This window comes from Mauremys reevesii, linkage group 26 (assembly GCF_016161935.1).
Source record: "Mauremys reevesii isolate NIE-2019 linkage group 26, ASM1616193v1, whole genome shotgun sequence".
Classification (NCBI taxonomy): Eukaryota; Metazoa; Chordata; order Testudines; family Geoemydidae; genus Mauremys; species Mauremys reevesii.
Window position 1 is genome coordinate 13,928,057 of NC_052648.1, and position 26,549 is coordinate 13,954,605.

The 26,549-nt window shown below is 46.0% G+C and overlaps 1 protein-coding gene across 3 annotated transcripts in view; it reads left to right on the top strand.

Moving 5' to 3' along the window:
* RAB11B (RAB11B, member RAS oncogene family) overlaps window positions 1-18,004 on the top strand; it is a 33,733-nt gene extending 15,729 nt beyond the window's left edge. For 2 of the 3 annotated variants that reach the window (XM_039515590.1, XM_039515592.1), the window contains exons 2-5: window positions 4,037-4,232; window positions 7,002-7,195; window positions 9,390-9,470; window positions 16,577-18,004. In XM_039515590.1, coding sequence (XP_039371524.1) covers window positions 4,037-4,232; window positions 7,002-7,195; window positions 9,390-9,470; window positions 16,577-16,722 — 617 coding nt within the window. In that variant the 3' untranslated portion in view covers window positions 16,723-18,004. Of the gene's footprint in view, window positions 1-3,672; window positions 3,725-4,036; window positions 4,233-7,001; window positions 7,196-9,389; window positions 9,471-16,576 lie in introns of those variants that run through there. The other variant, XM_039515591.1, reaches the window with a different exon arrangement.
* The last annotated feature ends 8,545 nt before the right edge of the window (window positions 18,005-26,549 follow it).

The following is a 26,549-nucleotide window of genomic DNA, read 5'->3' on the forward strand; positions in this document are numbered from 1 at the left end:
GAGCAGTGCATTATGGGCAGCTATCCCACAGAGCACCTCTTTCCATTCTGGCACTGTGGCTTGTGGGAAGGGGGTGGGGGGCGCAGGGCATTCTGGGTCCTGTCCCAAAACCCTGTGATGCATCAGTTCGCATCCTAGCATTCCCTGTGCTTCTGTCCACATTTGGTGCCATTTTTCAATGTTTTTTGTACTGTACGCTCTGTCTTCCCTTTCGGTCTACGGGAATGGAGCCCAAACTGCTGAGGAGTATGCTGACGAGTCTCGCCAGGGTTTGGCGGTCGAGTTATTCCTTAGGATCCAAAGTGATAGTGAGAGTTCCGACGACGATATCGACTCGAGTAATGCATACAATACGAGTTTGCTTGTGGCATTCATGGACATGCTCACCACCGTAGAACGCCGCTTTTGGGCTCAGGAAACAAGCACTGAGTGGTGGGATCACATCGTCATGCAAGTCTCGGATCATGAGCAGTGGCTGCAGAAATTTTGGGTGAGGAAAAGCCACTTTCATAGGACTGTGTAAGGAGCTTGCCTCCACCCTGCAGCGCAAGGACACGAGATTGAGATCTACCTTGATGGTGGAGAAGCGGGTGGCTATTGCAATCTGGAAGCTGGCAACTCCAGACAGCTGTCGCTAACCAGTTTGGAGTGAGAAAGTCGACCGTTGGAATTGTGTTTTGATGCAAGTTTGCAGGGCCATTAATTGCATCCTGCTCAGAAGAACGGTGACTCTGGGTAACGTGCAGGACGTTGTGGACAGCTTTGCACAAATGGGCTTCCATAACTGCGAAGGGGCGATAGATGGCACACACATTCCAAGTCTGGCACCAGCCCACTTAGCCCTGAGTATGTTAATTGGAAGGGGTATTTCTCTATGGTTCTCGAAGCGCTTGTGGATCACTGTGGACATTTCATTGACATTAATGCAGGCTGGCCTGGAAAGGTGCATGACACACACATCTTTTGGAACACTGGCCTGTTCAAGAAGCTGCAGGCTGGGACTTCTTTCCCAAACCAGAAGATCACCAGAGGGGAATTTGAAATGCCCAGTATGATCCTTGAAGACCCTGCTTACCCTTTAATGCCGTGGCTCATGAAACCCTACACAGGGAGCCTTGACAACAGCAAGGAGCGGCTCAACAACCAGCTGAGCCGGTGCAGAATGACTGTGGAGTGTGCTTTTGGCTGTGTAAAGGACCGCTGGCACTCTGTATGGGAAGCTGGACCTGGCAAATGACCGCATCCCTGCGGTTATATCCGCGTGCTGTACCCTCCATAACATTTGTGAAGGGGAAGGTGAAAGATTCACTCAGGCATGGAACTCTGAGGTTCAACACCTGGAGGCTGAATTTGAACAGCGAGAGAACAGGGCTATTTGAGGGGCCCATCATGGGGCTGCAAGGATTAGGAATGCCTTGAGGGAGCAATTTGAGGCCGAAAGCCACCAGTAATGTCTGGTGTATAGTATATTTATGTTAAATAAAAAATAATTGAAGCAGTACATGTTTACTGCTGAAGTTTTAAAGAGAGTCAAATCACTGAACTGGTGGAAGTCACAGTTAAGCACCTGGAACATGCAGAAGAATATTTTCTTTTATTTCAGTTCATTCAAAGCTGTAAAAGCAGGAAAGCTTATTTTCTGCTTCCAATCTCTGAATTAAAGAGGTCTGTGACGATGAAATTAAATTTTTAGTTCTAAAATCTTCAGAACCAGAAACAGTCAGTTCAATTCACTGGCTACAGATAATACGTCCTTTTAATAAATTAAATTATAAAATATGTTCTCAAACTTCTTATGTATCCAGAAATATTTACATAACTAATGAAACTTTTTTTTAAATGACTTGTGTATTTTTAATTGAATTTAAATTACCATCCAAATGCAGTTTAACATAGATCATGAGTAGAGAAATTAATAATCTAATAAATAAAAAATCCTATTTTCTAACCATACAAAAATTTAAAAATTAAGACTCTTCAATTATATTGCTTAATATACATTTCTTAAATGTGTATGGATATGGTGTATGCTCCTGGCTAGCAGGCAGAAGTACCACATTTAGTGAAGGGAAGTCTGTGAGGCGACCTGCGACCCACACATTATAATTCACCCTTGTTATTGCAATAACGGGATGTCCCACCTGCAGTCTGTCTGTGCCTCTTTGACCCACCTTCAACTTCAGTAACCTCTTTTGGAAAAGGGGCGAATGATGCTCATATTCTTTGCTGTGATTGGTGAGGGTGGCTTTTGTTGATTTGACCATGAGTTTCCATTTATTTATTGCTTGCTAACTTGTGCACTCCCTAATGTAGGGATTTAAAAAAAAAAAAAAAGTAGTCCTTGTACCTATAATTTCCCCTCATGGTCCCACAAGAGCCTCAACTCTAGGCTCCTCAGCCATCACCTCTCTTGGATGGAGACCTTTTTGTCTGTGTCCCTCCTAACCAGGGTTTTTCCGGTCTTCATAGTTCCTTGCCTGCACTGAGAGTTGTTCAGCAGTCTGCCTTCCTGGAGCAGGCCTATTTCTGCACTTTGCTACCTCCGCAGGCTCTAAACAGTGTAATTGCCGCAGTTGAGTTACCACACAGCTCTTTCTAAGCAAGTACATTTATTCTTAAGGTAAAAGCATTAGAACATTAAAAAAATAAACAAGCTTGCATGGATACCAATAAGCTTAACAGAGATCATCTCCCCAAGAGCTCCAGTTGGCGTCAGTCCTTTCAACCATTCCCTAAGGATTGGGGCCCTCCCCTTTGACAAATCTGATCCTGTCTGTTTTGCTAGATCAGAACAAAGACTGAATAAATTTAAACTTAGACTCTCTCTAGTCCTTCCTTTTGTCCGTTGGCCTCTGGAGAATCCACTTTGAACTAATAAAAGGGAGCATCCTCAGGGGGTGGTACCTCGCTCTGGAGGTGTTACAACGTGAGGGAATTTGCCTAATTACCCCCTGCTGTTCGTAGTTCCTAAAAAGATGTGTTTACCCTCCCCCATGGAATTACATATAATCCCTGTCCCATAATGATGCATAAACTTAATATGGTAGGATCTCACAAAGAGATTGTAGGCAATTGCCTAAAATGTCCGTCAAAGTCCCTGTAATGTTCTGTTAAAGAAACTTATGTGACAAATCTGGCTGAGAAAATAAGAAGTTGTTGATTTGGGGGAGAGGGGATTGTATCTGGAGGTCATCAACTGTCCAAAGAATAAAGGAGCAACCTGTTTATCTCACAGTGTGAGTACAGGTGCAAGCCAGGACTGGGTTTACTCTGAATACATGTAATGTTAAGTGTGGCTGGTCCCAGATTTAGGAAATGGCATTGGGATCTGGCATTAATTTAATTTTAATCTAACTGCAAGTATTTTTGTAAAATTGATCTCTTTGTAGTAAAGATCTCTTCAGTGCTGTTTATACCAGTGGTTTGCAACCTATTTACCGCTGTAAATGTGATAAGTGTTTTATATGGGCCTGTACGACCTGTATGGCCCTGAGGATGTCACATGGACTGCAGCTGTGTGCTGATTGGCCCACAGGTTAAGAACTGCTGGTTTATACCATTTCTCTACAACGTTCAGTTGGAACCTTGCCACGTTCAGGTGGAGACTTTCGAATGGTCATTTACCATTTACTAACAAAGAGGTAATCTACCAGAAACTGGCTGCTGGATGAATTACAGTTTTACACTATGAAACATGAGTTTCTTTCAGATCTTGCTCATAGTGGTAAGTGTCTGACTATCTTTCTTTCTGCCTAACTTTATGTGAGGCTCTCCTTATGCCTAAGGATCAGAAACTTCTTAGAACGAAACCTGTACTGAAGGGATTGCAAATAATTGTTTTAGGGGTTTTGTACTCCGCATCTGGGCAAGCAGTGAGTGGCCTGATAAAACTGTTGATTGGGGACTCTGGAGTAGGGAAGAGTAATCTTGGGTCATGTTTCACATGGATTGAGTTGAAGTTTCCCAAGTCATAAAATATTATCATTAATTCCTCCCACAAATATCAAGATAAATGATTAATTTTGATTTCTTCCAGTTGTGTTGATTGGGGACTCTGGAGTAGGGAAGAGTAATCTTCTGTCACGCTTCACTCGCAATGAGTTCAACCTTGAGAGTAAGAGCACCATCGGGGTGGAATTTGCCACCAGAAGCATCCAAGTGGATGGGAAGACGATAAAAGCTCAGATCTGGGACACTGCAGGGCAGGAACGATATCGTGCCATAACCTCAGCGTGAGTATTACCCAGCAGCAGCTCTCTTCTGCTCCACTTCTGCTGTTGGTGGAAACGCATGAGAAGGAAAGAAACCAGTTTTACTTTCTACTCCCAGGGTTAATCTGCACACTAAATCTGCAGTCAGTGAGGCTCAGTAGACAGTGGTTCTCAACCTTTCCAGACCACTGTACCCCTTTCAGGAGTCCGATTCATCTTGCACACCCCAAGTTTCACCTCACTTAAAAATTACTTGCTTACAAAATCAGACTTAAAAATACAAAAGTCGCAGCATACCTATTGGAAAAATTGCTTACTTTCTCATTTTGTGTATGACATTTTAGTTTGTACTGATTTCACTAGTGCTTTTTATGTAGCCTGTTGTAAAACCTTGCAAATATCTAGATGAGTTGATGTACCGCCTGGAAGACCTCGGCATACCCCCAGGGGTATGCATATCCCTGGCTGAGAACACTGCAGTAGAGAACCACCACGATGCTACTTGTACAAACACACTATAAAAAGAATGACTAGGGGGTGGGATGGGGAGGAGTCTAGATGAATATGGTGGAAAGTATTGCTCAGTTGGAATGACACTGTATTTAAAGTAGACTAGGCCATTTTGGGATGTAAGAGTTTAACCAGTTAACCAATAGTGTTGATGCTTATCAGTTTCTGTTAATAATTAAACTCCGTCCAGGGTCCCTCTCGGCTGCTGGCCACGCGTGCCTGGGGAGCCCTGGGCGTGAGGGTGGCAGCAGGGAGCCCCGTGTAAAATATGAGGGTGCTGCAGCACCCTGTCGCCCCTAGTTCCCCAGGTGAGCGTTTAATTGTGTAACTGAATTTTAATCAGTTACACGGTTACTGTTTTTACATGTTGTTTACATCCCTAATGCCATTAGGTAACCCCAAAACTTCTGTCTGATTCTCTTGCTGCCTAAAACGTACTACCTTCATTAGGTGTTTCAGTCACATTAATAGTAGTCTCTATTAATAAATGGGCATTATTTGATCCTTTAGTCCAGGCATGCAGGCCCAAAAAAATTCAGAAGTGTCCACTGACTTGGTTTCCAATCTGAGACACCTGGGACTTGGTTTTCAGAGGTGCCAACCATCACAGATTCATTTGAAGTCAGTAGGAGCTGTGGGCGCCCTATACCTCTGGAGTCACTGAGTTAAGCACCCAAAAACTGGAAGCTAGTTTGGATAATGTTGGCTGCTAAGCATTGGGCATGTCTCTCTAGACACCTAGTTCTGAGATCCTTTCAAATAAGAGGCCTTCTCAAAAGTGAAGGATGTCTTGATGATATCTACTGGCTTTGCTGCAGGTTGCACACTGAGATAAGTGCATGGTTTGTCCATTAATATTAATTTACATATTTGTATTAGCTCCTAGAGACCCCAAATCTGTAGGCCTTGCTATAGAAACTAGATCCTGACTACTGCAGAGAATGCTGCACCTTGGTGGAGTGTAGGTGTATGTTACTGTTTTGAAATGGAGTGTGAGAGAAACAAGTAAACTCAACATAAAGATTTAAACTTGAGTCTAATGGGGTGGGGGGGGAGGGAAATGTTCTGTGTAAAAAGTAGACTGTTCAGATCCCAATTTCAATTTGCCTGTCACATACAGGCAGAATGCTGGCATCCCAAAACACAGGACTTTCCTCTTTTAGAGGAAGACAACTAATGTGGTTGGGAGGTGGGTTATCCAAAGCCACATTCTGATGAGCTGATTGGACCTTTCTGATGTCATCAATGGACTTTGTCACTGAATTGTGGACAAAAAGCATCCATGTCCATTGTGTTAAATTGGATGGGGGTGTGGCTGGAATGTTGACTTTTGGGGTTTTGGCATTCTTTGGGGACAGGTGTGGAGAGAGGAAGTTGCAGGAGCAAAGAGCCCCTGACTAAAGGAGGGAGTGATTATTTTAAACTACCCCATCTCCCACCCCAACTGCCGTGTGTGGTTCGTTTTTTTTTTGTTTTTTTTTCCCAAGCCCTGTGTTGTCCCTTTTAGCCACTCAATTCACTTGTCCTGTAGAAGTCAAATGTTAAAGGAATTGAGTTGAAATTGGCTGCTGTGAAAAACGTGTTGAAAGGACAGCTCAGGTTCTGGGATAATGGGCCAAGGGAGAAAGGGTCCAAATACCCCAGAGAATCTCTTAAATTAAAAAAAAAAGAGAGAGAGAGATGGGGAGGGGTTAGTCAAATGTCCATATTGGTCTTTTTTTCTAGTAATTTATTTTCATAGTGGAAAGATCGATTACATAAACTCAGCAAAACCTTTTGAACAGAAGTCTCCTGTCTATCTTATTCTTTGAAATGATAGTGAGTTTCCCTTTATGCTGCTAATATGTCCTGCTTAAAATAGCCTTCAGATTCTTCAGTGTTTTGTTAAATACATTTCAGTTTTCTGAAAATCCCATTTTTAAAGTTGAAACTTACTTTTATCTTTTTAAAGAAAAAACCAAACCCGTAGTGCCCTTTTTTTTAAAAAAAAATATTTAAAATAGGAAAACTAACTGTAAAATGAACAGGAGTACTTGTGGCACCTTAGAGACTAACCAACTTATTTGAGCATAAGCTTTTGTGGGCTAAAACGCACTTCATCGGTTGCATTCAGTGGAAAATACAGTAGGAAGACAGACACACAGACACAGACCCCCCCCCCCCCCATTGGGTGTTACCAAACACACTATAATGAGTGATCAGTTAAGGTGAACTGTAAAATGTCTGTGTAGATCCCTGAGCTGAATTCCTTCTAATGCAGTGTATTCTTCATGGTTTCAGCTATTACCGTGGTGCGGTTGGGGCCCTCCTTGTCTATGACATTGCCAAACATCTCACCTATGAGAATGTCGAGCGTTGGTTAAAGGAGCTCCGGGATCATGCAGACAACAATATTGTCATCATGCTGGTGGGAAACAAGAGTGACCTGCGCCATCTGAGAGCTGTGCCCACCGACGAGGCCCGGGCTTTTGCAGGTTTGTGGACTGCGTGTTTTATCTGTTAAGCTGGTGTTTTAACTTCAGCATGTGGTGTGTGGCAGACTCAAGTACTCCATCTCGGACAAGGGGCAGCCTTCCATTTTGAAGTTCTGACGTGAGGGGTGATGTATTTTAAAAAAAACAACCTGGCAATGGAAAAAGTGCACTTAAAGGTCAAACAGTGTTTGGCTGAACTCTTTTGAGACCCAGAGCTAGGAAGATGTCTGGCAAACCAGTGATCCTGTTCCTGGGCTGCCTGATATCTGAAGCACAGACTCTTACTCTCCCCAGCCTGACAAGGAAATAGGAACAAAGATCTGGATGAAAAATGTTGCTGATGTTAAAAACCAATCTTGAGGGATGAATAAAGAAGAACATAAAACACCAAAAAACTAAACGTTCTCTGAGTATTACATTCAGTAAAGAGCGAAATATTTGTGTTGAACAGAGATTTACCTTTGGCTGTGGAAATGGTTTAAAACCCTCCCTGCCTTGGTGTTAGCCAACACCATGTAACGGAGCAAGTCACAAATCTCAAGAGACTAAATGAGTCTTTCCCCTGCGTGTCCTACTGAAACCCAGTGCAATACGGAATGAGAGGCTGCAGCTCCTACCTCGGCTGTTCCGTCATAGTTAATGATGGGGGCGGGGGCTGCAATGCAAACTTCCAATTTAAGGTCTCACATTTTGGCAGGCAGGACTGTAACGTCATATGTGCAGCATTTAAACGTTGATGGTGGCAGTGGTACATGATCTCTGTGGAGGGAAGGCACTCCCAAGGGCGGCGAGTTGTATGGGCCCGTGGTTCCCAGGCTCCAGCAAATTCAGGGCCTGGAGGGGCCCCGCTCCACCAATGTAAGGGGCCAGGTCTCTCTCCCCCAGCCCCACCTGCCGCCCCTGCACGCCTTCCCCAAGTGTCCCTGCCTGCCCTGGGCAGCTGCTCTGCCACTCCACGCTGCGCTCCCTCGCCTGCCGCTGCCGGCTACAAGGGAGCGGTGCCGGGGGCAGGCTGAGGCGGCTGCTGCACCTGTGGAGGGAGGAGGTGCATGGCACATGCCTCTTGAGGCAACTCTGGGGGTGTAGGGAGTTGGGCGTATCCTGGCTGGACTTCCTGAGCAGCAGCCTGGGTGGGGCTTGGGTGAGTGTCATGCCAGGGAGGGCCCCCCCTTCCCTAGAGCTCGCTGCTGCCAGTGGGGAGAGGGCTGGGGGTCGGGGTGTCCTCTCTGGCCCCCGTAGCCCGGGGCAGCCTGCCTGCTGCACCCCAAACTCCTTATCCCCAGCCCCACACCCCCTCCAGCAGCCTCCCCAAGCCAGTACTCCATACCCCCTCCTGCACCCAACCCGTCTCAGACTAGAACCAGCACCCCTCCAGCAACCAACCCCCTCCCCAGCCAGTACGCCAAACCCCCTCCTGCACCCCTATCCTAGCCCAGACCCCTCCTGCACCCAGACTCCCTCCCAGAGCCTTAGGGGAGTGCGGGGTGGTGGCACTTGGACCCATTCTGGGTACCACCAAAAATTATACAAACCTGCTGCCCCGGGCACTCCTGTTTCATTGTTTCTTGCCCTTGCTAGTGTGATGTCTCCAGGGAATTATTGGCTGTGGGGTCACAGAAGTCCTGCTTTTCCCAAGTCAGTCTCTGGGAGTGGAGTGAGGATGAATCTTGCAGTTACCCATCTACATGACTGTGCCTTTGCTATTGCTCAGAGGTACTCCTGTGTTGCTGGGAGCTGCAGCACACCGGTACACCTCTACCCCAATACAACGCAACCCGATTATAACGCGGTAAAGCAGTGCTCCGGGGGGTGGGGGGGGCTGCGCACTCTGGTGGATCAAAGCAAGTTCGATATAACGCGGTTTCACCTATAACACGGTAAGATCTTATGGCTCCCGAGGACAGCGTTGTAGATGGGTAGTTCCAAACTGCTGTTGGCAACTGTAGCGCAATAATAAATAACGTGCAGGGCAGGGACCCTGTTGCCTGGCAGAAGAGGGACTGAAAGGAGGGAGATGTGCTCAGACTCTTGGGACTGGGGTGCCAGATCCATTTGAGCAAGTAGTGGAGCTTCTTCTGTCACACAGAAAACAAGACTGGGGTCCAGGCCGGCTATACCAAGAAATCTAAGCCAAGGTCTATAATTCAAAAGTGCTGCTAAAGTCTTTAACTGAATGATCTGTTTCTTTTTACAGAAAAAAATAACTTATCTTTTATTGAAACTTCGGCCCTGGATTCCACAAATGTAGAAGAAGCCTTCAAGAACATCCTCACAGGTATGGCTTTGCTTTTTGGCTTGCATGTCTGCAGTATGTGGGAAAAGCTCATGAGAACCTCTCTAAGAAAGGCACCTATCAGCTGGGTACAAGGCTGGAGTCTTACATGATGATGGGTACAGTGGAGACAGACCATTAGGGACAGCAGTTCAACTTCTGAAGCCCTTTTGCTGGTTTATAATGCCAAGATGACCTGGCAGGGATTTGTCCTTGCAGTTGCTGCCGATGGATACTAGTGAACAGAAAGGTTCTCGTTTTGTTTTATTATTTTTAAATCAGGGCACTAAGGGCTGGATTTGGTTTTGCTTGAACTCGGGTATGCGATGTTTTCTTGGCACTGATCACCAAACTCTCTTAAAGGGACCCGCCAACTGCATTTTCTCCTCGGGGGGGCCCACCTTTTTATAGATATACTGAGTGTGCCGGTGCATACACATGCCACTGTCTTTAAATTTAATCTGAATTTAATTGAATCTTTTAAAATGTTTTTTTAATTCAAACATGAAAGAAAACGACAATTATGTGCTATCCACACTAGTATGACAGCATGTACAGTGCAGGGCTGCGGAGCTCCATTTAAAAGGGGAAGTGGGGCGGCCTCTAACTTGGACTTGTCCCCGCTCAGCTCCTCCCAGCCCCCTTGCTCTTGCTCTCTCAGCACCGCCCTCTCTTGTGAATAGAGGACTCTATTAGGGCTTGTGCTCCCTGTAGTCTAAGGTCATCGCTGCTTTCTTTATGGGGGAGTGGAGGGCAGGCTACATACAACAAAACAAAGGAACACACACAACATCCTGCAGGCCGTCCTTTTCCTGGGAGAGAATTAGCCTCTCAAGACCCTTTTATGCCTGGGGGACCCAACTGAAACAGACACCAAATACGGATCCCCTCCCAGCAAGGAGGGGGGCACACAGTGCCAGTCTGCTTGGGCATCAAGGCGAGAACACTCCTGCTGCCCTGCTCCCAGACCCTCTGCTCGGCTCCCCCAACCCTTTGCTCTTGTTCTCCCAGCTCTGTCCCTTTCTGCAGCTCCAGTCAGCACCTGTGTCTCTGCGGCTGGGCCATGATCACTGCTGACTGGCCACTTGCTGGCTTTGGCTGTGTGCTCCAAACTGCTGCTGCTGCCTGAATCCCGGTTCTCAGGTGGAGTGAGAGTGGGCTCCAGATGATGATCGCAGCAGCCAGCGCAGAGGAAGCAGCCAGCGCCATCTACCAGACAGCCAGCAGTCTGTGCATGCCCTGGAGGCACTTCCTCTGTGCTGTGGCTGCCATCCAGATCCCACTCCTCACTGCCCAGGGGAAGCGAGAGTGCAGCGGGGGAGTGCCTCTGGGGCACATAGAACCCACCTAGACCCTTCCCGCAACCCACTGGTGGGTTGGGAAACACTGCAGTAGTGAAACAGTGGAAGTGTTGAATCTTAGACCAGTCTGCACTAGAAAAGATTTTCTAAATATAGCTATACCAGCAAACCGCCTCAGTGGAGACATAGCAAAGGGCTCTAGTTCACCACATGAAATCAGCTATACTGGCAGAAGCACTTCTCTGCCAGTATACGTGCATCTACACTAGGGCCTTTGCTAGTATAAAAAGCTAGTAAAATATCACACCCTAACCACTGTTGTTACACAGGCAAAAGTTTCTAATGTTTAGGGCCAGGTCTACAGGAGGTGATTAATGCAGTTTAAGATGAGATTTTTTTAACAAAAGCACCTTCCCAATCACTTTTCACTCCCATTTTAGGATAATTCTACCGGTTCTGTAATTCAGCGTAGTTGACAAGACTTGAATTTCTAACAACAATGTTCTTTCATTAAAAGCATTTTGGAAAGGCGGGACAGGCCCAATTCTGTTTTCCTCGGCTGTGCTGGTGACTTTTAGGACCCCCTGCATTCTATAAAATGTCAACATTCCTGCACATTCATAAAATATTTCATGCTCTCAAGTGCTCCAGTTCCATACCAAACTGGGATTCAGGTTTGCTGTTGTAATTGGAAAGCTGGTGAAGATCCATGTCTGGGACATGAGACATATGAAAGGGAAGCCAGAAGCAGGAATGCTAGTAAAACAATGTGAAGCTGTCCTTTACATATAAAAAGCTGTCCCTCCTTTTAATTATAAAAAACAAATATATCTGGTAGGGCTTTACCAACCATTTATTTACCTTGCTGCAATTGCAAAGCACAAATTACTCCTGGGGGAATTCTGCACAATGCAGAATTTATGCAAAATTAATGTTCTGTGCAGAATTTCACTTTCTCCCCCAGAGAATTTGTGCTGCGGAGCTGCTGGATGCCACTAGGGGCTGCTGGACCCTGCAGAGCCTGGCTTCCCCAGCTTGCAAATACAGGCCATTGCGGGGGGTGGGGACTGGAGGGTTCCCAGCAGCTGCAGTTCCCAGCATGCCGTGAAAGAAGGAGGTGGTGTGTGGGCCACAGCCCTGCAGTGAGTGGAGCACCCAGCCTGGCCGGGGTGGAGGCCCTGTGGAGTGTCAGCCCTGCACAGCCCAACACTGAAATCGCCACCGGGTACCCCATACAAGTCCTATCTGAGCAGCATCAGGCTGTTTCTCCCTCTGGATCTCTGGGGGTGGAGGGGGTACAGGTGTCTGGGTCAGGGTGGGGGGCACCCCACAGCTGGATCTCTGCAGAGGGAAGGGTATGGGAGTATGGGCTGGGGGTGTCCCATGCAGCCCCCTCCAGTACCCCCCAAATACCCTCTCCCAATACTCGGAGCCCTTTAGGTGTCCCGTCTTTCCCCTTCTCCCCCCCCCCCCCCCCCCCCCCCCCCAGCAGTGTCCTCTATTTGGGAACCTTTATATAGCAACACTACACGTGCAGGGTGAAAAAATGAGACTAGACTAAAAGACTGGAGGGGCAGAGTTTTCCCCCAAGATGTGCCCAGTTGGCGCATGTGATAGACCCAGACTGAGGCACCTGACAAAAGCATAACTGTGAAACAGGAACTGGGTTGTCATAGGGGTTTCTTTAACTCACTACTCCAGGGGAATCTCTTTTGTTGTCTGTATTGTTACAGACATACTTGCTGGGTGGTATTTTGAAATAACCAAAATAAGTGAAACGGGGGTGATTATAGTGTTGTCTTTCACAAATAAAACATGCTGAATTTTAAAATATTGTGTGCAGAAATTTAAATTTTTTGGTACAAAATTCACCCAGGAGTAAAGGCCCCAAGGGACTAAGTGTGTGTGTAGCAGAAAGAAAGTAAGGAGATAAAGGGAGTCTTGTACTAGAAGTTGCTCACCAGTGACCAGGCCTTCCTGGTTCCCATCTCTGGATCAAAGGGGGAAACATGAGAGAAGGAAATACAAACTTAAAAAAAAAATTCTACCGATCTGCACAAACTTGCCTATATTCTGGCAGTACCATCTCTATGCAAGGGCAGGTTAGTGGGTGACCAGAGCTGGCTGAAGGCAGTGAGAACAACCTGGACAAGCCTCCACCACTGTGCCACAAAGAGTAGTGTCGGGATCTGGCTTCGTGGAACAGATATGTGGATCCTCAGCCAGGACAGTCAATAGGGAACAAACTTTGTACTAAATCCTTTGGGCTACAAGCCAAACTGTAGGAAACCTCACACACATTGATGAAAGATCATACACCAGGGGATGAAGGGCGTCTGCCATATGTTAGAATATAGTCCCCTGTCATTTAAAGGAAGGACTCTAATAACCACGTAAGTCCTTTTCAATCGTGATTCCCAAACTCTTTTTCGCCATAGCATCACACTGGGCTAATGTGATCCATGTATGTATAAAGAAGGAAATAGCAAGCAGGTGTAGAGTTGCTCCCTATAGTCTGTTTCAACAATCTCTACTGCAAGATCTGAATCTGGTTCTAACAAAGCTGATGGGGAACCCCCATTCAGACTATCAGACTCGTATCGCTACCATATCTTCTTCCTGTTTTAACATCACCCTGGAGAGCAAGTGAGGTCCAAAACCTTACAGATTCTCTTCCCCCACGCTTCCAACATTAACCTTCTGGAATGCCAAGTGTTTTTGTGTCCTGCCCCAGACTCTCGTCTAAAGTAGCCTCTGACTTGTCAGTCAGGTCTGCCTCTGTCTTCCAGGCTCATTCATATCCACAGATTGTCAGGGTCCGTACGTTGATTAACAAGGCCCTTAGCTGTTACCCAAATAGGACCAAACCGTGCACAAATCTGTCTTTGTTCTGTGAGGCATCTGAGTATAAGACCACTAGTCAGCCCCTCTTTGGACAGTGGTGTCCTTCATTAGCCTATCTTCCAGAAGAGGGAAGACCTGCACCCCCAGGTTGTGCAGAAGCAGGCAGTGGTGACATCTCCTGCTGTGTTTCATGAAAACATGCTGAGCCAACATCAGCCCCAACAACAAGATGAAATGAGATGATGCTTGAATGTGAGATACTTTTACTGTGAGTGCCTGAGCAACAGCAAGGCCTAAAAGTCACCCTCCTCTAGAAAAGGCAAGATTGATCCCCAGGCTGGCTGTCTTAAGCTTTTCTTTGACCAGCTCTACTGATGCAGATCACTAAGATGGGCCTGAGCTCTAGGACCTTGTGCTATTTGATGCTAATGCTTTCCTTCCCTGGTGTCAGATGTCTAGAGGGACTGGATTTGTGGCATCTTTTCCCTAATATATAGGTGCTTCAAGGTATTGCAAGGGAATGGGCCTGAGATGTAATCTGGTGGGTTTTTAAAACCTGAATTTCTGTAGCCTTATTGAATTACACTCGGGAGCTGTGTGTAGAAGCTGATGGGCCATTTGGATGAGTTCAAGGTTCCCAGTATATCCAGCATAGACCCTGGTGGGCTGCATGTTCTAGAGCCTTTCAAAAACCCAGCAAGTTTTGATGGTCCGTGGACCACAGCTTGAGAACCTCTGGCACAGAGAGTACACTTATAAAGTTTGCGAACGATACCAAGCTGGGAGGGGTTGCAAATGCCTTGGAGGGTAGGATTGTAATTCAAAATGACCTGTACAAACTGGAGAAATGGTCTGAAGTAAATACGATTAAATTCAATAAGGACAAATACAAAGTCCTCCACTTAGGAAGGAACAATCAGTTGCACATATACAAAATGGGCAATGACTGCCTAGGAAGGAGCACTGCAGAAAGGGATCTGGGGGTCAGAGTGGACCACAAGCTAAATCTGAGTGAACAGTGTAACACTGTTGCTTTTTGTTCTTTGGGTGTTTTTGCAAACATCATTCTGGGATGTATTAGCAGGAGTGTTGTAAGAAAGACACGAGAAGTAATTCTTCCGCTCTACTCTGGTGATTAGGCTTCAACTGGAGTATTGTGTCCAGTTCTGGGTGCTACGTTTCAGGAAAGATGTGGACAAATTGGAGAGTCTGGAGAAGAGCAACAAAAATGATTAATGGTCTAGAAAACCTGACCTATGAAGGAAGTTTGAAAAAACTGGGTTTGTTTAGTTCGGAGAAGACTGAGGGGACATAACAGTTTTCAAGTACATAAAAGGTTGTTACAATGAGGAGGGAGAAAAATTGTTCTCTTTAACCTCTGAGGATAGGACAAGATGCAATGGGCTTAAATTGCAGCAAGGACGGTTTAGGTTGGACATTAAGAAAAACTTCTTAACTGTCAGGGTGGTTAAGCACTGGAATAAACTACTGAGGGAGGTTGTGGAATCTCCATCATTGGGGATTTTTAAGAGCACCTTAGACAAACACCTGTCAAGGATGGTCTAGAACAGGGGTCTCAAACACGTGGCCTGCAGAGTTATTTCCTGCGGCCTGCCACAGTTCTCCTCATCTCTCTGCCCCCCAGAGCACGCCCCATCCCCGCTCCTCTGCCTACCTCACAGTGCTTCCCACAGCCAAACAGCTGTTTGGCAGTGCCTAGGACTTTCCATGAGGGAGGGGGAAGGAGCGGGAACATGGCACACTCAGGGGAGGAGGCAGGGCTGGGGCGGGGACTTTGGGTAAGGGGTTGGAATGGGGTGGGAAGAGGCGGGGCAGAGGGTGGGGCCTCATGGAAGGAGTGGAGCCGGGGGCAGAGTGTGGGGGGCTTTTGTATCTTTGTCCTCATGTGACCCTCGTGCTCGTTTGAGACCCCTGGTCTAGAAGATAACACCATGAGTGCAGGGGACTGGACTAGATGATCTGTGTCCCTTCCAGTCCTACAATTCTATGAATCTATAATAACACAAACAAAGAAGCTTATTGCTGAAAAAGCTTTTAACCTGACCATGTTCCTTCTGAAGTGTTACAAGGCTATTAATCCTCCTGCTTCAGGGCAGAATTGATTAGTTTTGAATCGGAAAGAAATTACTTTACTTTATGCTCTAGTACTGCATTATGGGACTCGTTGGCTTCCACTGACCTGTGTGTTGTAGATCACCGGGGGGGGGACAATGGCTGTTACGGTACAGCGGTAACAGCGTTCTGATATTCTTGTACCATTTGACCAAAGTAGAAGTGTGCAGTGACCACTGGGAAGAGTTGCTGATGCATAAGTAGAAGTTTAACAAACATCCTGTTTAACAATAATGCTTCTAGATGGTGTGACTTTCCCTTTTATATAGGACATGCCCTTGAAAATAGTATCTCTGTTTAGGGAGTTAATCTCCTCTTTCTGCTTATACCCCACTAAAGGCCCATCAGCCATATCCTGTGCAAATTGGTGTCAAGCAGCACTTTGGAGGAGGAGTTGGTAGCAAGAGCAGATTACTTCGCTAAACAAAGATCTAGTTTTCATGATGTCCTTATTAACAGAGCATGGGCAGAAGAATACAGCTACAGAACTGATGAGGAAGCTGTTAAAAAAATAATGGCTTTCAGAGGTGTCAGTGGGTATTAACGTTCTGCCCTGCATTGGACGAAGCAAAACCAGAATTTATGACTAAACTAGAAGAGATTTGGGATTAGCTACATAACACTGTATAAACCCTGTTTTGGCAAGGTAAACAGCCTCCTTTTTGGCCAAAAGGGTCTGCTGTAGGTAAGCACCGGGGCTGGTCAGACTAGATTACCCTTGAAACTCTTCAGTACCACATTCTACAATGTCCTTTCTGTGAAATGTGCAAATACCTTGTTGAAGCAAATGTTTGTCTAGGCTCTCGCTAACGAGTCTCTTCTCATGTACAGAAATCTACCGCATCGTCTCACAGAAGCAGATTGCAGATCGATCTGCACACGATGAGTCTCCCGGCAACAATGTAGTTGATATCAGCGTCCCGCCAACCACCGATGGACAGAAATCCAACAAACTCCAGTGCTGTCAGAACCTGTGACCTGTAGATGCTGTCTGTGCCCCTCACATCTTCTGTGCTTCAGTTAGAAACTTGTGTGGGCTTCTTTCAAATATTTCCTGTGATTCAGTGACTCCCTGTGTTCCTCTTCTCCACACCCCTCCCCAGCCCACTTCTGTCATCTTAGAGCTTTAATTGTAGGGCTAACGTTCCCTTGCCTCTGAAATTCCCTTTTGAATGTGATGACTTTTGGGCTTGAAATGTAGGCACTGATCTGGTAGACATACTTGTTGTGGAACATCTGCTGCTGGATGTTATCCCGTGAAGCACTCTCCTCAAATGTATATTTTTATTTTTGTGTGGGAGAGGAGGCAGGGGGACTTGGTTAGAATGGCTGAAGAAATAACTACATTTAGGTTTTCATTTGTCTCGTAGTCAGACTTTTTCACAGCCCCTTATGTTTCTGTAAACATGGGGGAGAAATTAAAAGAAGATACCTAGTCTACCAAATGTTCTGTTTTCTGTCCAGCTGAAGTATCACAGTGAGGTTTTTAGTGGCTGCACACACGAGTGGTGTTGAAAATAACCTTACTTATTATGTAATTCCCCTGAATGCAGAGTTAGTCTGGCTGTGCAGTTTACTGTTTCCTGCCTGGGAAATCTTCTCTACTCTTAATTTGTTTTATTTGGGATCAATGAAGTATGTCTGCATTGCATTATTTGCCACGATGGATGCCTGTTCAGCTCTGGGCAGGCACTATGAAGTGGCTTAATATTTATTCTTGGCTTTGTTAACTAACATTAATGTACAGTAAGTGCCAGCATATTCATTTTAAGGTCCTCTTGCAAGCTGTAGAACTAGGTTCATTTTATACTGTAGATCAGTGTCTGGAGGAGAAATCCTCTCTAGTCCCAGAATTTTTTTGCATGCTGCTTTCTCACTAGGTCTATCCCTAAATCCGTTTGAGTGAGAGTAAAGCACTATTTTCATGTCATGTCCATACCTGCACTTGTAAGGTTTTTTGGTTGTTGTAGAGAAACCCAATACTTTATACATTTTGTAAAGCTTATGCAGAACCATAGCATCTTGGATTTTCTTTCCATTATCGTTCACTATTGACCTGGTGCTTAATCTTTTTTTTTCTTGACCTCCACTAAACTGTATAAAATTCCACATAATACACACTGTCCTGCTACTTCACTCTTAGCCTGTTTTCTGAATTGCAGCTTGTAACTTCCAAATGACTAATTCACATGATATGACTGATTATCTGTCATCAGTAGGGCTAACAACTATTAAACTTGTTAAATAGGAATAATTTTATCACAAACTTGTCAGTCGCTTGCTTGCTTGTGAAAATCCTCTGTAGGGAAGGGTTCATCGGTCACCAGTTCTGGTACTGTTGCATCTTTGCAGTAAACAGTGTTGTGTTGAAAGAGTACCAGGTGAAATGATCAAAACGAGGCGTTGGGAGCACCCGCTGTTCTTGGGAGGCTAACTAAAGCAACTTGCTTCCAAAGTCTGAGTTCAGGCCTCACTTGACACATCCTACCTTGCATGTCAGTGAGTTGTTGATTTTTATGTTACAAAGTGAATCTGAAACTGTACATTGTGTGCTTGGGGTGCGGGGTGGGGTGGGGGGAGTTGACATTCCAGTCTCAACTGTTTTGTATCTGGTTATGTAATAAAATTAAGGGCAGTGAACTCTGATGGCTTTTCTTTATAAGATGTCCAGCCAAATGCATTAAATTTTACAAATAGAAGGCCAGAGTTTTAAGCTAAGCAGTCACATGGTCTCAGTACTTCATAGTTTAACATAAATTATTTAAACTTAACCGGTTTTCTAGTACATTCACCACAGTCATTGGCCAGGGTTCATTTCAGGCTGTGGGACTATGCTCTAGGACGGTGAACGATCCCCATCTCCTGGGGAAGGTATTTATCTCTCCTGGGAAGTGGTGGGGTGCTGTCCCTGCAAACTCCCAGTGCTAGAAGCACTCTCAGCACATGACACTAGCACTAATAACATCCTGAGAACAGGACTCCTAGCAAGCCTGAACTGGAACCTTCTCCTTCTGGTGCGTCTGAGACATTGTGTGACTTGCAGTTAGTATTTGGAGGCTGGCAGGGGAAGCACATCATGCATAATATATTGAAAACAGTCTCATAAAGGTTTGAAAATATTCCTTTCAAAAGCAGGCAGCCACTCTTGGAGCTGGAGTCTTTTTTTTGTTTTGTTTTGTTTTTAAAAAGCTCTTTCAACAGAACACTTGATGTAAAGGAGCGAGGCGCATCCCTGAGTACTTTGATGGCATGAAGAAGAATTGTGCTGTTAAGAGGCCTTAGTCCGGGGGTAATTTACTAATACGGCGATTACCCTGCAAAGCCTTTGTTTCTAACGGCCTCTTCTCTCGTTAGCAGGTGAGGGGTTTTCTGGCTAGTTTGAGAAGAGTTGAGAGAAGCAGGAGGGGTCAGAATTGGTTAAATTCCTAGGCTCTGGCCTGGAAACATTTTTACTCCTGGGATTTGTGCAGAGCTCTGGAATTTGGCTCAGAGCCCTAATAAATCCTTGTCCAGGGCTCAAGAACAACCAAGCATCCTGCTTACTGGAGAGATCCTGTGCTAATTCCACCTGTCCTGAGGTCCTGGCATAACGAGCTGCTCAGTTGTGCTCTCCCCCAGTGATGAAGCGTGACTGCACTGCCCACATCACCATGCTGTAACATGGGCAGTGTAGACATACCCTTAGTTTTCTGGTTGCACTCCAGCCCATACTTGACATGAAGTTGTTTTTGTCTGAATTGGTCGGTTGCTTCATTAGCCTAGTTCTGGACTGTTTCCCACAGGCTGTTCTGCAATTGTTTGCAAAGTCAGCAGAGCACAAAACTCTTCCCCCTCCTGTGAGGATGAGATGATTTTGCCTAAGGTATGCCAGAGGCCGTTAGCACTAGAGAACGGGCACTTACTGTAGTCTTAAGTCTTAATAGCTCTTATATCTTCCCATGCACAGCTAGGAAACCTTAATGGGGTTACCGTATAATCTAAAGTATCTTGATTCTCCCCCATGCCAATCCCTTACACTTCTGAAATTTAGTGTGATTAGAAAGCACTGCAGGTGCCTGCTCTTGGAGTGCTAGACAAAGGAATTCAAAGGCAGCTTTCTGATACTCAGACCTGGAGCAGCTAGAACAAACCTTTAAATAAGATGTACAGTAGTGCAGGCTATTACTACACTTTCTTGACATGAAAAAACTGAGGAAAAACTAGAAGAGGTACACTTCTGTCACTTGTCTGCAGTGGGGGCATTTGCATGTCAGTGAGAGCAAAATTTGTCTCATAAATTAAAACTCCTTTTTACAGAAAGCTGCCTGTTCAAGGAAGCAAACAGGTTCTGTGGGAGTTAAAGTTAAATCTTCACAAAGCTTGTTCTCCAAGTCCCTACTTCACCCAGACACGGCAAACAGTGTTAGTTTTCAAAACTTAGCTAAAACTAACTTCAAAAACATCTTCCACCATCAAATGTGGATGGTCTGGTTGTTGTGTCCATTTTGAAGGTCCCTGCTGACTTTAAATTTTATTTCTGTCTTGGATGGTGCCATGATAGCAGCATCTTTTACTAATTAAATAACTAGCTAATCACTGTCTATTGAAGCTGTTTTGGAGAGGAGGCAGAAGACCAAAATTAACCAACACCCAATGTTTGTCATTGAACACATGCACAGCGGAACCTCATTACATTAGCTCATCCTATTCTGATCAGGGTTTTCTCGTTAAATCTCACATTCGTTTCTGTCACATGGGGAAGTCTCAGTAACTGCCTACATGTCTGAGTTCAGTGACAGGAGCTCTCAGCCGGTCTTTATGGAGTTCACCTCTGATGTGCAAAGCAAGCAAGTGTGGTCCAGGGGAAAGTTTAAATCACTAAAATTGTTATTGCAAAACTCCACAATGACTCTGCTCTAATTGTTGAATCCCTTTATTAAAAGGACTTTGTGTGTGTGTCTGCTGTAGAAGTGTTTGCAGAGGGGAAAGGAATATGATTTCCTTTCTTTCCACCCCCCCACAGCTCATCAGAGCTATATCAGAGGGAGCTTGACTATATGTGGTGCCTCTACAGAACCCCCAGCCTGTGGGAAAAGACCTAGTATCTTTGTCCATTTAAAAAAAAAAAAAATCAAAGTGGGAAATGCAGTGTGAAGATACCTCTTGATTCATATGCAAGACAACTGGAATTGTTAGGCTGCTGTCTTGATTTTGAGGACAGGTCCATGCCTTTGTTATTTGAATAGGTCACTCATTAAAAGAAGCCAACTTGCTTTGAAAAATCTGCTTCTCTGTTTGGCCAGTAATATTTTGATTTCTGTGGGCACAGAGTGCTGTCACCCTTGATCTATCAGTGGTGTGAAACGGAGTCCATCTGTGCTCTGTGATAGGAGAGTCTCCATTCTGAGCGTAAAGGAAGAATACCATCCTTAGACATTTTGATCTCAGTAGAAAAATACAAACCTAATAAGGTATTTCATAGGCACCTACTGAGGCCTTTGTGCCCCAGTAAAGGAATTTACACTAATTAAGGACCTTGCTCTTTTTAAAGAGGCAAAAGTCAGGCAATTTGGAGTGAAGGCTGAAATTGTCCTTCACTGGTCTCCAGCCTGTTAGGGCTGAGCTTGGATTCTCATGGTTTCTAGAGCAGACCTTTAACAGGACTGTAATGTAGAATTTTGTAGTTCAGAATGATGAGCAGTGGGGTATTTCCAGAAAAATGTGATTCCAAGGCTGCTTCATTACAGTTATTTACACTATCATCAGTTTTTGGTAGAGTGTAGTCTGTCGGGCTTCGTGGGCTACCACACTGGACCTTTATGCAACTGGGAAGAGGTTCCTGTCACTTACTTTTATTCATGGTTAATGTGTTCAGTTAAGTGCAATTCACTTTGTAAATATATATATGCATCACTTGATTTTTGTGCATGGTTATGATGTATTGTGGCTATAAAGATTGCCAAACCAAATTGTGTGTGTAAATTATTTTGTTCTTAGAATAAGATGGGAATCTGTTGCCTTTGGAACTGGCAGGGTAACAGGACTGAACTACCAGAATTGAGGTTAACAGATATTACATTGGAGGGGATGTCTGATTAGTCAGTGGTGCGGAGTCAAGGGGAGTTCACAGCGCAGAGCTATTCAGGACATTCCTTGAGAAGCCATTGGATTGACCCTTATCCCTTGGAGCAGTGGGAGCCTACCACTCCCCTTCCAGCTGAGCCTTTGGAACCTGTTATGATCCCTTCTCACTCAGCCTGCCCAGTGGGGCTGCTGAACAATACCAGACCCTCCAGCTCAGTGAGGACCTGGTGTGGGTAAGGGGGAATCCAGCTAGAAGTGGGCAGAGCCATGAAGTCACCGGGAAGGTGGTCTCTGTCCTTTACACTTGTTCAGATCAAGTAATTCAATCTTCTTGTGGTTACTTTTTAGTTGGTTCTGCAGCAGCAGCAGCAATGATTTCACACACACTGTATTTTATACAGAGCTATTGTAATGTCATTGAGAATCTGCCTTGAACAGGGCCTGCCTGGGGATTTTATGCTCTTTTCTACCCTTCCCCCCTCCTCCTTTTTTTTTAAGAGGGCCTGAAAGCTTGGAGCCTTTTTGGGCTTGTTTTGAGCGAGGGTATTGTCACACATACATTGATCCTAGCCCTTTGCTTCTCCAAAATCTATATGTGTCAACGTCTTGTGGCCAAAACCAGACCTTTAGCTTATCCAAATTTGGGCAGGTCTTTATGAAGTGCTGCCTGATGTAGAGGGCTCCCAGTTAATGAATTCTCTGCTCCTGCCCTCTACCCAGCCTCATTCCCCAGTAGTTATGCACCCCAAATTCCACATCAATTAGCTTTGTCCTTCCAGCCCTCTCATTTGCCCCAGACCGTCACCAAGGGTACTCACCCAGTCCCATGTCAACTTTGTCTGCATATACATCCCTGATATGGAACCTGTTGCCCTCAAGCACACCTGTAGGCTTCCAGCAGCTGTGAAGATGCTTCACCCCCTGGGAGGGTGGGGGCAGTCTCAGGGTTCTTTGTGTAGGTCTCCCAGATCTGAGGGGGTGGTCAGCTCTAATAGGGGGCTGTGTCTTCAGCCTCCCAGGCCTGGTCCCATGCAGTGAGGGAAGAGAGCTGCCAGCTCCTAGTGGTTGCTGCTTCCCCTTTCTGAAAGTGGCTTTGGCTGGGCTTTCCCCTCCCCTATACCACATGTCTGTGGGCCCCTGAGGGGGCGTGCTCTAAGGGCTCAGGCAGTAGTTGCCATTGGTTGCTCTTCCTCTGGAAGTAGGGAAGCCAGCCCCTCGAGATGGTTCCCCCTGGGCAAGTCTGAAAGCTGCAGGAAGGGCTGGAGCTCTGAGGCACAAGACAGACTGTAGTGGGGGCCAAAATCACAAGAGTTAATGATAAAAGAAGAGAGGCAGAAGAGAGATTAGCAGTAGCTATAGTCGGATCTTAGTTGGGGCAGGGGACCAGGGAGCCATAACCTCATCACTTTTAAAAGGGAGGGCTATGCCCTCACACTTTTTACCAGCCGTAAAGGCGAGCGATGGAAGGGCGTGAAGAGGAGCAAGTGGGGGCAGGGCCTCAGGGGAAGGGGTGGTGCAGGGGGACAGGGCCATGGTGCAGGCACTGATGACCTCCCCACTTTTAGGGAGCTTCCATTGCTCCTGATCTGAGTTGCATGGCTGGCTAATGTAGCGACAGTCAGCCATAGCATGCGAGCTGCCCAGGGCTGTTCTGATGGGTGTAGAGACAAAGCTATGTTCAGTTCCAACTGATCCGAACAAGGTTCATAAATCTCTGCCTTGCCACTTGCCCTGTACTAGAAATGCCCCCTTATGCATCCATCCTGTGCCCTGAATGAGGCAGTGGGGTGCAGGGGGAAGTATGTGATCATGTAACTGCAGGACTGTATCACAATGCAACACACAATGGGGCAAAACATATGTAATTTCCTACTTCTCCTCATCCCACCCTTCTTTTAAAGGAGAAAGGTAAAATCATGCAATTGTAACTGTCCCCTCCTTCAAGTATATGTCCTACCATAGGCTGTGTATGTGCCCCTGTGCTCTCAATTGGAGATTGTAAACAGCAGCATCCATGCCTCTGTAGAGCAGCACCTTATGCTCCCATGCAAGAACATATAAGCAGCATGGAGCTTCTGCCCCTCCTGTTCCTTCTCAACCAGCTGTGGCTCAAGATGGAACAACTGCATTGTCTGCTGCTGTGATCCTCAAAGCACCCCAATACCAGCTGGCACACAGGTGTCTTGCTATTACATGCCACCTTTTGGGTATATATCACTGGAAAACTAATAACTCACTGATAATTAATATTTTCTCATGGTGTAAATATGGTAACTCAAAGGACCTAAATATATGCTGGAAATGTTATCAAAATATATTTGGCAAGCAGCCCCCAGGACATCCCTGTTCCTGACAAAGGAGTGTAGTTCCACCTGCTTGAATGTGTTTCTGATATAAATTAAGAAAGGTGTGACAAAGAAAAGCACATTTACATGCAGGAGAAACAAAGTCATCAGGAGAGCAAGTGGGGAAAGATGACCACTTAACAATCTTGATAGGGGATGGAAACTCCACCCCGAGGAAGCCTTGCTGCCCCTGGATGCGGAGTCAATGATTTTGGAAAGATACAAGGGGGGGGAGCAATTGTAGCCTTCACCGGAGCAGACAAAGGCACCCAGCACTCAGAGCTCTGTGGAGGGTCAGGGCCAGAGTCTAGTCAGCCAGGCTGGAAAGGAGACTTAGTGAGAAACATCTTTGAGCAAGAGATTAGTTTGTTATATCAGGGTTTAGGCTTAGCGGTGTATTTTTACTTCCGTTTTCTTGTCACCCTTTCTATCTTCATTCCTTATACCTGGTATCAGTTAAACCTCTCACTTTTTGTTTAATAAATTTGTTTTACTTCTACTATAAATCAGTTCAGTACTTTGATTAAAAGAATGTGTGTTAATGCCACTTAAGGTAATAAGCTGCTAGGTACTGTCTCTTTAAGGGAACAACAAATGAATAACTTCTGTAAGCATTCAGCGATAGAGCTGAACTCTACTGGGCAGAAGATTTGGGGGAAATTTGGGACTTGGAGGTTGTGACATTCCCCTCTGGTGTTAGCTGGACCGGTGATCTGCTAGGTCATTCCAATCCTTGACTCTGAGAGCCAGCCTTACCCTGCTCTGCTGTGAGAACCCCACTCCTGGGCTGTTCACGCACAGCCTCTGGCATGTAAGCTGCTCCCAGGTATTTGCAACTGAATGACACTAGCCAATATCTCCGGCCTCAGACGCAACCCTAGGAATGTCCATCTTGCAGTGTCCAGTTATGCCTGGCACTCTAGTTGTCTCCATTGTCTGAAACATTCACGTCCCATTGAAGTGTAAAGTCTGTGTGGGGTTCAAAGGCAGGTCTTGTTAGAGAGGTTAGGCTGAAGCTCCTCTTAGTGGAACACTCCCTAGTCCAGTAGGGGCCACTCACTTGCACCCCCGAACATTGGCCTCAATCTCTCAGGCAACTCTGCTGACTTCTGGAGCCTCAGAGGTGGTTCCAGAGATGAAGATCTCTAAAAGGAAGAAGCCCATCTCATCTACCAGAGACTCTAGAAAGTGGGATATGTCACCTCATCGAGCTGACTCTTGGGAGACCTCACATCCCATAATGGGTCCCACTGAGGCTCCAGCTGATGCCAGTACCGAAGCTTTTGTACCATCTAAGAAGTCCTAACCAGAAAAGCCTTCAGCTAAGCAGCACCAAGAAGCCCCTATCTCAGTAGCATCTCATCTTTTGGCACCAAGATGCATCTAAAACTGGAGACCATCCAGATTGGCACTTGGCTTTTCCCCCCACCCCCAGTACCATCTTTGGAGCATCAATGCACCTGAACACATGCTGCTGGCTGTGCATGCTCTGCTAATCAGCTGGGCAGCATTTGAATCTCTCCTGGGCAGCCGCGCAAGCACACAGCTTACAGGGAACACAGCCCCGACCCAGCAGCCTGGGCTCCCAAAGCCTCCAGCCAGCACTTTCACCACCATACATACAGGTAGGGACACACCCAGCTGCAGTTACATGCAGGCTCTCTGACTAGCCTCTGCATAGGAAGGCTACAGCCAAGGCAACTCCCAGCTCCCCAGGTACACACCCCCTCTGGAGTATAACCCCAAAATGATACCCTCTTGCACTGCACAGGGAACTGTACAGCATAAGGTCATGAAGTTCGTCCCCTCCCTCAATGTGGAGAGGAATATGCAATAGCCTTTGCCCCTTGAGTTATGATTCCCATATACTTCACTTCAACTCACTGGTTTAGATAAAGCAAAAAAAAAAGTTTATTAACTACAAAAGATAGATTTTAAGTGATTATAAGTGCCAGCAAGCTGTCGTGTTGTCGGTGAGGACGGACACGCAGCGACCTTGGAGTTGGGAGCAAAAGGTCTGGCACGCCAAGCGAACTGCTCGCTGGCAGGCCGAGCACGGCTTAAATCCTGGTGCCTTGGGCATGAGCCTGCACCGGGTTGGGAAAAAGAATCATGATTTGGAGCATTCAACAGCAGAGTCAAGGGAGAGAATTAGTTCAGGAGTGGGTGGATCGGCTTATGTGGCCTGCATCTTGCAGGAGGTCAGACTAGATGATCATACTGGTCCCTTCTGATCTTGAATTCTATGATTCTACATCAACAAGCAGGGCGGAGCACGTTCCTCCCGGCTTTGCACGGAAGCGATGCAACTGTGGGACTTTTGCATAGCCCACTCCATCCATCTAGTAGCATCGTTTCTCCCAGGAGTGCAGAACACACTGGCAGACCGCCTCAGC